The sequence below is a fragment of the Cicer arietinum genome, chromosome 1 (genome assembly GCF_000331145.2).
Source record: "Cicer arietinum cultivar CDC Frontier isolate Library 1 chromosome 1, Cicar.CDCFrontier_v2.0, whole genome shotgun sequence".
In the NCBI taxonomy this organism is placed as follows: Eukaryota; Viridiplantae; Streptophyta; class Magnoliopsida; order Fabales; family Fabaceae; genus Cicer; species Cicer arietinum.
The window spans coordinates 6,884,363-6,897,033 of NC_021160.2; the positions used below are offsets into that span (position 1 = coordinate 6,884,363).

The following is a 12,671-nucleotide window of genomic DNA, read 5'->3' on the forward strand; positions in this document are numbered from 1 at the left end:
CTCTTGATTATTGGCTAATATTTTATGTCATGTGAGTTGTGATTTTGCTTTCATATAGTAGTAGTAGGATTATTCTTTTTTTATTTTGTTACGATTTCATGAGGTTTTTTAATTGCTAAGGAAATTAAATTAATTAGGTATAAGACGCTGACTACTGACCAGCTCGCTGATTGAATGAGACACTCTGTCTAAAACCCAGCATCCATTCTCTTCTCCTTCTAATTCCAACAATAATTAATTTTTTTGGTTAAATTTTCTTTAATTATTGTTATCAATTTGATATAATTATTTTTCATGAAAATTTTCATACAAATGGGTTGGTTGGTACCATTCATTTGTTTGTATGGATCTTGTATTGTACTCAATTAAATATTTGTGATTAGTGTTTAAATATTACGTTAAAAATATTGATATTATTATATTAAATATTTTATTTAAAATTTGAATTTAAAATATCACTATTATATAAATTATTTATGATATATTTATTATTTGTTAAATTAAATAAATAAAAAATTGATAATTAAAATAATCTAATCCGCATAGTACCAACACAAAATTAGTAATAATCTAATCACCCAATGGTAATAGATATTAAAATAGTAATTTATCGTAGAAAAAAGTATATGGAATCTTGAAGTAAATTTTTTTTTTTATGGAAAAAAATTTTAAATGGTCTGTAAATTTAGATTTTTACCTCAAAATAAAAAATAAAAATAAAAAGTAAAATATATTGAGGAATATGCCTTTTTACTTTGTTGTTGTTATTATTTATTTGTATTTTATATAGTATATGAAAAGCTTTAATAAAAAGCAAGCACGACATTTGAGCTTTAGTTTTTAACCAAAGGTTTGCCGACACTCAAAGAAAGCCACTTACTACGTACCTTCTTTTCTTTCACTCTCCAACCATTATTTTTCTACGCGTTATTAATATAATTATAATATTATTTTTCTTTTTTGAAGTAAATGTGATGCATATGATTTTTCTTTTGAAAGGGATGGGATGTTGCTGGTTCGTTTGCACATTTTTTCCTGTTTTTATACTTGTTTGGATACACATAAAAAAATAGAAGATAAATAAAATAATTATATTTTAGACACTAAAATTCATAACACCTATTATATCTATTTATGTCACTCTCAAATTATAAATTAGGTATATGAGTATTCATTAAATATTTTTCAGAGTGAAAAAAAGAAATTAAATACTTCTAAAAAAACAGTTAAATAATCTACTTTAGAAAAAAATGAGTTATGGGATGCAAAATTATTACTTAATATTTTAATGAAGACGAATGGAGTTTGGAAATTGGAAGAACCACAAAACTATGATAAAGGAGGTTTGATGAGTAATGTGCGATTCTGTACTATAAATCTAATCATATTTCCAATCATAGTTTTCCTTATAACACTAGCTTTCAAAATAAACTGCTATTGACAATTGTTTCCATGGACCATGAATGGTGTAATAAAATTGTGGAAAACCACGAGTGCAAGAGAATAGGTAAGAGTTAACTTTTCATTTTTATTTAATGGTTGTTATTTGATTCTTCTCATATCTTACGGATTTCATTTGATATGTTTTTATACATATCAAATTACATTTAAATAGAGTTATATTTATGATTGTTTATGGACATTATATCTATATAATTGATCTACATCCATATAAAACCTATTTATTATAACTGATTTTATATCTAATTCATACAACTGGATTTGATTTTACAAAATCAGTTATAAAACTGATTATCTTTATAACTAATTTTACAATAAATACTAGCAAGAAATTAGTTTTGAAGCACGAGTAATGCCTAATTGATATATTTTATATGTGTATTATTTAGATATCAAATAAAAAAAATTCCATTTTTATTAATCGGTGACAAATATATATCACATATATTTTTTTATATTATCAATTATAAATATGTGTCATATATTTTTTAATATTTTTTAATGATAAATATTTGTAATGTTTATTTTTATTTATCAATAACAAATATTTATCTCATAATTTTTTATATTTATGAGTTTTAAATATATGTCTTGTATTATTTTTTAATATTTATCAATGAGAGAGATTTGCTTAATATTTTTTAACATTTATTAATAATAAATATTTGTTTCGTATTTTCTTATTTATATTTCTCATAGACAAAAGGTGTCCCATATTTCTTTATTTTTTTATGCATAAGTTGTAAATATTTATCTAGTATATTTTTAATATTTATTAATGATAAATATTTATTATATATATATATATACATATTTGTCTTTTATAATGTTTGAAATTGAAGAGGGTGGTTTTGATGCTTTTTAATATTGTTTTTTTTACTAATGTTCTCATTTCTTATATTAATAGTTGGAAAATCAAAGATAATATATAGTTGAAAAAATGAGTGATTTTAATTTGCGTATAATGATTAAAAAGTAATATAAAAGATTATGCAAAAAAAAAAATATATATATATATATAACAAATTGTCATTTTTATCACCTTAAATTTGACGATGGTCGCTAAATTATGTGAGTCTCATTTAATTTTGGTGGAATGCATGTGAGTTTCAATCAATAAAAGAGGGTGTGTTTTAAAGAGTGTGTTGTTAACATTATTCTTATTAAAAAAATAAATAAAGAAAAATAAATTTTATATGTAGAGATTAAAGATTTGTTTGTGTAAGTTTTTATAGTATTTTATCTTTTTATTATAATATTTAAAAAAAATTAAAAATAAAACTTCAAATGAAAGATTACTTTAAATAACTTATTTAAATATCATTTTAAGTCTTTATAAAAATCATTTTTAAAAAAATATTTTTTTAAAATGTGATTTTATCGTATTAAAATCTATAATAATAAATATTAAAATTATTAAATATTAATCTTTTTAATTGAATAATAAATAAATATGAAACAATTTTTATTATTTTTAAATAAATAATCATAAAAACTAATTTTAAAATATAAAATAAAAATTACCTTTTAAAAATCTTAAGTAAACTACGAAAAGCACATTTGAGAATTTTTTTTTTTGAGATAATTCATTTTCCTATATCATGTGTGAAAGTAATGTCTAGAAGCTCCGCATCAAAAAAGCAAAATATGCTTTTCTTCAATTATTAAACTATTATAAAATAACTCTTTTTCTCTTAAATCAAACACAAAAACATTAAAAAATACCTTCTTTCATCTTTTTAACCAAACCTATCTCTATTATCTCTCCCTCCCTCTATAATGAATTTTGTTGATATGTTGTTCTCTAGGGTCCTATTTATTTACTTAAAGTAAATACTTAGCAGCACTGAAAGAAAAATATATACTCAATTGTGGTTATGATAAAAGAAAAAACACTAATGCAGCTAAATGTTTGATCCGCTTATATATAATGTCTATTAAAATTAACTGATTGTTAGGTTAAATCAAATACAGAATCCAATGTATGATCCCACAAAAACCAGCACCAAGTTACCAACTAGAAACATAAAATAGAATATGCTTATAATTTGGAATAAAAAAGATGGAAAGAAAAACAAGTTGATAAAAACAAGTTGATAAATATATATATTCACATAGAGTAATCAATATTATCCCACTTAGTATTCCTTATAAGGATTATAACACCTTATCTTGCAAAGCATAATATAATTTATACTATATACTTTTTGATACCATATTATAGGTGCAAAAATATTCACTAATTTAACTTATGACTAGAATGTGTGGCTATATATATACAATATATGCATGTGTTTCCATTAGGGAGCAAGCTAGCTAGAGATCAAAGCTGTGACTGTTGAAATGGAAGATGGGATGGTAGGATTTTCTTGTCAAACTATGTGACCTGATTTCTTGTGCAACACTTGACTGAAGAGTTGGAGGACCACAAACTAGAACACCAACATCAACATGGCCCCATTTCTCTGACATCATTTCAAAAATCTCTGCAATATTATAATGTTAATTTCCATATTAGTAACTTCTAAAACAAAACCATAAAAAGGGAGTTATGGTGTGGAGAGTTGGAACATTAAGATGCTGGACTAATACTGCTTTCTAGTTCTAATCAAATAATTAATTAGTTAGTTAAACTGGTTTTCTATTAGACAACTTCACTTGATTAGAGTCAGATTTATGATAATAAGTGATTCAAAATAAGCCTTGTACATGTATAGCCAGTATGGGTGTGGGTAGGAATGTTTATGGTACGGTTCAGGAAGAAAATTGAACCGAACTGTAAACACCGAAACGAACTGTTAATGGTTTGTTTCTAACTGAACTGGTATAAAGGAGTGGCCACTGGTTATATGTTTCCGAACCGAACCAGAACTACCTTTACAAAAAACTGAACTGTAGTTTTTCAAATTGAATTGATTCCTTGTGAATCCAACCGTATGAAATTGAACTGTAGTTTTTCAAATTGAATTGATTCCTTGTGAATCCAACCGTATGAAATTGCTATATTTAACTGATATTAGGATTGTTAAAGGAAGCTAAATATCGAACCGAACTGAATATTAAGACTCTTTAAAAAAACAAAAACCAAACCGCACCAAAAAAAGCTGAACTGTGACGGATAGTTCACGAACTAAATTGAATCGAAATGGTTTGGTTTAATGGTTCAATTTTTATTTTTTTTTAACGGTTCCTAAGAATGCATTCATAAACATGTAAACTTGACTACACGTAAATGCTTTCATGTTATGATATTACTGAATGTTTGGATTCACAATGAGCTTAGCAGAATTATGGTATGCCACCGCGATTTTAGCATAAACAACACTATAGAGCTTTAAAAAAATCACGATACCACCATAATTTCGTCAAACTCAGCACGAAACCAAACTATGCACTAATTAAAGATAAAAATCAATTTCATAAAAAATCATATACCTTTGAAGTCTGGTCTAAAACCATAACGAATGACGGTTAACTTTGAAATATTGTCTTGACTTGGATCCTTGGGAGCTACGGAACCATTTTGCTCAATTTTATCAACCTTAATGTTATTGGACTTGTCCTTCACAGAACTTTGCTTTTCCCACATATGCCACAATCCAACAACTATACCACCAAAGATAACAACACTTGCAACCATGCATACAACAAATAGTAGTCCTTTGTACCACCATTTGTACACACCAAATGGGTTTATATAGTAAATATTCATCAAAGAAAGTAAGATCACAAAGCCTAAGGTAGATGAAATGACATACAGTCCTGACCAAAAATTGTCTCCGGTACCGACCAAACCAGACATTCCATAATCACTAGGCATGGCAATGGGACACAGTGAAGATTTTATCGGTTTGTAAATGTATCCTTCTTCCTGCAGATAATAATAATAATAAAACAAACAAATGCAGAGTCAAACGAAGAAAATGAAAACGAAAAAATCATTACAAGCAAAAGTGGAAGAAAGTAAAAAATTTTATAGAGAAAATTAGACTAACCAATGGAGGATCAGACTCTCTAGTGACGTAAATATGTATATTGATATTTACTTTATCAGAAAAACGTGGACAGATTGTTTCCATGTCAACGGTTGAAAGAAGTGGAAGCTCGTTTGATTTTTTCACGGCCCAAACAATTAAGACATTTCTTGGTTGACAAGGTTTTCCGTCCCTCACACGATGGAGAATATCGCTCAATATAGCAAGGAAGGGCGAAATTCCAATACCGCCTGCCACCAATATAAGATTTTCGTACCTAAGAGAACATATCACTTCATTAGTTGAAGAAGTAAGAAATAGAACATAAGTTAACTTAAAATCTTCTTTGGTTTGAAAGTATATTATGCAAATTAATGACTAAGTAAATGTTTCTATGATCTACATCAAAATAATTGGAGATGTAGCCACTTACATCAAGTGGTATGGTACTTCATGTCCATATGGCCCCTCAACTGAAGCTGTTACCACGGTACGAGGCTGAACAGATAAACCTTCTGGTGCATCAACCTCAGTGATTTTTTCTCTCAATTTCCCTGTCCATTTGCCAAGAACCTTTATGAGAACAGCAATGTGATTCTTTCCATCCAAAGGACTAGAAGAAACACTGAATGGATGCCACTGCAGCCATGATAATTCCCGGACTTGAAGGAAAATGAAGCTTAGAGCATTGTATCTCAAACCTACATTTTAAGAAGATACATTGTCACCAATATGGTAATGGTACAAAAATCTGTGCATAAAAAAGCTATAAGTGTAATTACTTTGAGGTTTTGACAGAACCAATTCCACAGTGCCACACGGAAGGCACCTTGACGAGATCACATTCACTGTCCTTCTTGATTGGCAGAACCTCAGAAACCGATCGAGCACAAAAAGAAATATCGGTCCAGCAGCCATAGCGAAAACAAAGTCGCCAATATGCAAAACCATAAAGACAATGAAGACTATGTATAACTGGTGAGTGTAGAAAAACAACTCGAAATTCCACGTTCGCACTCCAGGAAGAGAGGTGACCCACATAAACAAACCAGCTAGAAGGCTGATAACTCCTGCAAGATTGGCAATACCGATATCTTTCCATTCTACTAACTGCAAAAGAGAAGTAAATGATTAGCTTGAATTTCACCATTGATCAACAATTATTATGAAGGATTTAGGATAACAATGTAGATATTTTCACACTCAATTACTTCTTAAATTATCAAGTTTGCCAACTAAACTTTAATCTTTAACTACATTAATTGTGTGGCATAAAACATAAACTATCTTGAAGAAAAAGAGATCCATCAAATAAGACTCACTTCTTGAATTAGGCGACCTTCCATTTGCCATTCAATAACATAGAAGAGTCCATGGAGAGTAAAAAGCACCATTGTGAGGTGTCCTAGCCATACATGATATTTTGCAGCATGTTCAAAAGGGACATCTATGAAGCGGAGAAGAACAGATCCCCTTGAAATCGGGATAAACAAAAACGCCAAGCACATTAATCCGATTGCACCCAAACGAAGTCCCATAATATCCAACATTTGCAGGCTGAAAAAAAAGTGAAGTAAACCAGGTAAATTAGCTTATCATATTCGTTCGTGTTTAAACCTATATGGCCATTGTAAAGGTTCTATGCCAAACACTTGCTCAATGCTAATGACTATTGTAAGTGATAATTAACATGCAGAAAGAATATGAATCTACAAGTTCATATTGAAATTTCATCACTCCAGTGTTATCTTAATAACAACAACAACCAAGCCTTATTCCACTAAGTAGGTTCGGCTACATGGATCAAACGACGCTGTAACGTTCTATCATATAGCATATCTTTTTTCAGCTTATTAATCTCTAGGTATTTAATATCACCAAACTTAGTTTAATGTTCTTATGTATACTTTTATAAAACATAAAATATCAACTATTTTAATGCAGTAACAAACGTCGCGCGACCCGTCTTTATGCACAACATGTATAGAACTAGTGTATATGAAATTTAATCATCAATACCAAATATGGTGCATGAAATGCCTACGTATGAGTGATTGATCCATCATCCAGTTATTTCATCTAAGTTCTGTTAGTAGTTTATTGGAGTTGATTCCTCAAATGAAAAGTAAATCTACATCTTAAAATTAATTTCTAATGATAAATAAATAGCACTAGACTATAGTACCTCATGGCTCTAAAAGATAACTGATCAGACATAGCTGCAAGAGCCTGCATAGCATAAGCAGAGAAAGCCCAAATAACATATGCTGAAAAAATAACAATCCCAATGAACTCTGTAGCAGAAACAACCCCAAATGGTCCATTGATAAGCACAGGAAAAGTCCATAGGCGAAATCTTGGATACTTGGAAGTCTTCTTCCTACCATCACAAAATCACAACTCAAAAATAAGTTACACCACATATCAAAATGAAAAATACTCAATAAGGTGTTTGTTTCACATAGATTAAGAAAATCAATAAACAATGAATAAGTGTAACAATTTTACAAAACCAACATCGTTAACTATTGGCTATTAATGCATACTGAGATATAATATAATGACTTGAAAGTGATGCAATCACTATTAATTTAGGAGTAAAATTGTAATAAAGTAATTAATGTTATACTGGAAAAGTAAAACAAAAACTTATTTTAAAAAAAACAATATTTGCTAAATCGACACTTATTTTGAAACCTATGGAGTATAAAGATGAAATTAATTCAATGCAGAGATAGGAGAGTTTCAATAAATCACATACTCAGGAAGCTGATCCTCCCCAGAAATGATTAGGTGTGCAATGGCAAGGAATGCAATTATGAGAACTGGAGCACTGAGGATCAATAAAATGCTTCCTGCATAACACAGTCACACAATTACTTAGCTTTGAACACACGCCACATAGTGAAAAACAAAAAAGCACAAAACTAAAAATATTTTCTGATTTGAAATTCAATCATAACTATTTCTAAAATTATATATATATACAGTTATGATTTATTGACGGTGTAAAACCATTAAAACCAAACTCAAAGATATATGTATATAATAATAACCTGTGACTCCAAAGGAAGTTCCCCGGCTGAAAACAAGCCATTTTGAGAACAATTCTTTCACAGGTTCCGAAGGTAACAGAAAAATGAAAGCAGCCCATAAAAAGAAGATCACCCAAATCAAAGTCTTAAGAGTCCATTTAGTAACTGACACAACAAAAGATGACAACTTTCTAACATAACCACCATTTTCATCACCATGATGAGACAACAAAGGACTATAATCAACAGAGTTTTTCTCCATGGCTAAAAGAAGATACTATTCCTCAAAAACTCTAAAAGGGTATGATGCAACTACATGATTCTTGATGAAGAACAAGACCCTATAAAAATACCAAATGAGAGAGAGAGAAAGAGATAAAAACTTGTGGAACCCATGATGACATGGAGTTAGAAAAATGAGAATCACAAAAAAGGGTTGGAAAAATTTGAACCACTGAAATGGAAATTAAGGTGGGGATGGATAATAGAGTATAGAGAGTAGAAAGTGTAGTATGAGTTTAGGATTCATCAATATGGAAATGTATGGTGAAATGACACATTGTTGTTAGTGATACATAAAATAGAAGATACGTGCCTTTGTTAAGGGTATACACATTATGAACAAGAGAACAAGGTGAATTAAATGTGGTAATGTTTTCTAGTAATTGTGAAAGGGATTGACATGGTTTAAGGTTATTAGGACGTTAGTGATTCACATAATTTCTTAAAGATATTGTTCTACTTTTTAGAATAGTAACATTATTATTATTATTATTATTATTATTATTATTATTATTAATATAAACTAAAATTTAATAAATAAAAAATTCAAATGTACAACATATACAATAAATAATAAATTATAAGATATATCCATAATTAATATTATCAAATAAATAAATATAAAAAAACTAATATTTATTTTTAAAATTGTACTTGTTTCATATAGTTAAAATCACCTATCATATAGATAATATATTAGGTATTATATGAGGAATAAGACTCTTTTTTTCCCTATATATAGACCAAAAATTAGAATAACATACTAGTATTTTTTATTAATTAAAAACTTTGGGGGCATGACGTCATCTAATTCTTCTTCTAGTTCCAATATCTGTAAGTGACAGCGAGATCTTAAATTTAAATTTGAAATAAAACGTCTAATTTAACAATATTGATATACGTTAATAGAATTATGATTTAAGGACAACATTAATATAATTCACCCTAAAAAGACATTAATAAATATATTAATTTTTTGAATTTAAATTTTATACATTATCAACATAAAATTTCGTATGATGCAAATAAATAACAGTAAGTGTATAAAAGAATTGAATAGTGGTTTTAATAGTTACTTTTTTCATCCTCACAACAATTGATTCATTTAATAATTTCACTCATATTTGATTGATCCATTGAATAATTTGTACACCTTTGCTAATTAACCCATAATTTTTTGTCAGTTACACCCAAATTGATTATTTATATAAAATGAGTTCACCTAAAATTAAATTCATGTAAATTAAGTTTAGAAATTGAGTCCATTTGAGTTCACGTATTATATTTGAGAGCAACTAGAAGAAAAATGGATGTAATCAACAAAAGTGTTTTATATAAATGATCATGTACATTTTTTTCTTGTCTATAAATAAAATGATATAATTACCACAAGAAACTAATACACAACTGCGAAGTCTTAAGTCCGAGCACAATGCATAATATTCAATTTAACAATATTGACATTTTTGCCACTTTAACTAAGATTTAAGGACTCACGATCATGTATATAAAAAATTATAGATAAAAAAATTCATTATTATTTTTAAAAAGAAATTGACAAATTTATTTTTTGAGAAATAAATTTTTCTCAAAGTTTTCCGATTAAACTTTTTTTTTTTAATTTTTGATAAAAAATGATTTATAATATTATTTTTTCTGAAACTTTTTTTATTTGAGAAAAAATATTAATTTTTTTTTTCAAGAAAAATAAATTTTTAATTTTTCTCACAAAATTTTTTAGAATATTTTTAGATTTTTAAAAATTATTTTTTGAAAAAGTTAAACTCTAAAAAATTTTCAATAAAAAAATCAAATAAGTATTAAGTCTATGAATCCTGATAAGCTTCCATAAAATAATTGATGAAACTTAAAAAAAATTATCTCATAAGCTCTAATATTATGAACTTAATAGTAAATTTTTTAAAAGAATTTTAAAGCTTTATTGAAAATGCTATCAATAATCATGGGGCTGTGAGTGATATTTCACCGGACACAGTGACCCATTTTCTTGTAGCATACCAACATAATAGTTTTACTATAAGTCAGGTCACAATCACAACAACAACAATTGAGAATCGCGTCAAATACAAACAAATGTACCACATATATCATAAAATAATTTAATCGTAAATAATTTTACATTAAATAACTATTTTCATTATAATATTTTTTTATCTTACTAATATTATAATTTCACATATATATTGGACTCTGATTGTAATATACCTTTGGGGTCTCAGTAGAAATAATTTGTTTTTGCTTATATAACTTGTTTAGCAGGTAGTAAGTAAACTATTGATATTTATATCAATATAATATATTAAAATAAAATCTCAAAATATTATATTAACACATTGTATTTTTATATGTCATGTAACATTAATTTTATCATATCATTATTCAAATATAATATCTCTAAAATTTATTCATTTTTTATTCTTCATTTTATTAGTTTTTTGTCTACATCTCTATAATTAAAAAAATCAACAATGAAAATATAACTCCTATTACAAATTTGATTTAATTGTCATTTATTTTTTAATTCAATAATTACATTTTTTAATTCATTGCATATTATCATTCCTAATATTATTTCGTGTTTTTGTAAAAAATAGTATTTTGAGTTTGTTCGTTATATATAATCTCCAAAAAAGATAATTAAATCAAAATATTTTTCAAACAAATATGTGGCATAACACCTCTAATTAAGAATTAGTTATCGGAAGTTTAAATGAAAACAGGACATGAAACATAAAATATAAGAGATAATAGTTCATTCAGTTAGTAAAAAAAGAATAAATAAATGATAATACTCAAGATAAAAAAATAAAATAAAAATAAAAATAACGATCATATAAAAATCAATGCTTACAAATATATCTCAAATAAATGCTTGCATAATATATATTCTATTTTGTTTATAGGAATAAAATATTCTATAATGATTGAATGTTTAAAACAAAATAAAATATATACAAACACTCACTCATCTTTTTTAATAATATTTTTAGAGTGAAAATTACTCATACTTTACTTTAATCTTTTTAATTATGTATTCAAATAATCACTCATATTTTTTAATCATATATTTTAGAGTAAAAATCACTTATTTTATTATAAAATTTTCAATATTTGCATTTCATTTATTCTTTTGTTAATCATTCGCTATTATTTTAAACTAAAAAACTTATAAATATTGAAATTTTTGTGTGATCAGATTGATATATTTATATACTATAAATATTATTTTCAATTTTTTTAAAAATTTACATTAAAAGAAAATTTTATAAATTACATACACGGAGCACACGAGTTATTCTAAATTATTTTAATACTTAATTGGACCATAATGGTGCCATTGAGTAAAGATACCATGCTATCCGCCACATTGTTTAGAATGATATTTGTTCATATTGTAACTACTATACTTCTTGTTTGTAGATAATTTGTGTAGAGGGGGTGCAGATAGCAAATATATTAGTGTAGGAGTAAACAGACTTATATGGCCCAAAATATACATACCCCCTAATTATATCTATACCCTCAAATTTGAAATAAAATGACGTTTTTATCCTCGTTTAAATAATAAAACTTGAAAAAATTTATCATTTCTTATTTCAAGCTTTATGGAACTTAAGAGTGAGTTTTTTTTTCCTAAACTTTCGGAGAACTTGAATACAAGTTTTCCGGTACACAAGATACACTCTGGAAAACTTGTTTGAAGTTCTCCGGTAGAGAAACCTTTTTCGGATAGTATTTTTTGATGTTCTCTGGTACATAAGGCTCTTCCAAAAAACTTTTTTGAATTTCTCTGGTACAGAGACTTGTTTCAGGAAACTTGAGGCTTAACATTTCCGTTAGTTGCCGGAGAACTTGAACTTCAAGTTCCCCGAAAGTTATATATATATATATATATATA

At 27.0% G+C, this 12,671-nt stretch overlaps 1 protein-coding gene across 1 annotated transcript; it reads right to left on the reverse strand.

The window, feature by feature from the left end:
• Positions 1-3,540: 3,540 nt before the first annotated feature.
• LOC101511261 (ferric reduction oxidase 7, chloroplastic-like) lies at positions 3,541-8,950 on the reverse strand. Its single transcript, XM_004486359.4, has 9 exons — positions 8,492-8,950; positions 8,197-8,290; positions 7,621-7,815; positions 6,758-6,992; positions 6,218-6,545; positions 5,869-6,136; positions 5,457-5,712; positions 4,897-5,332; positions 3,541-3,947 (listed from the first exon to the last, which is right to left on the reverse strand). Exons 1-9 carry the CDS (start codon positions 8,730-8,732, stop codon positions 3,778-3,780), a joined length of 2,223 nt encoding a protein of 740 aa, XP_004486416.1. The 5' UTR covers positions 8,733-8,950; the 3' UTR covers positions 3,541-3,777.
• Between the last annotated feature and the right edge of the window lie 3,721 nt (positions 8,951-12,671).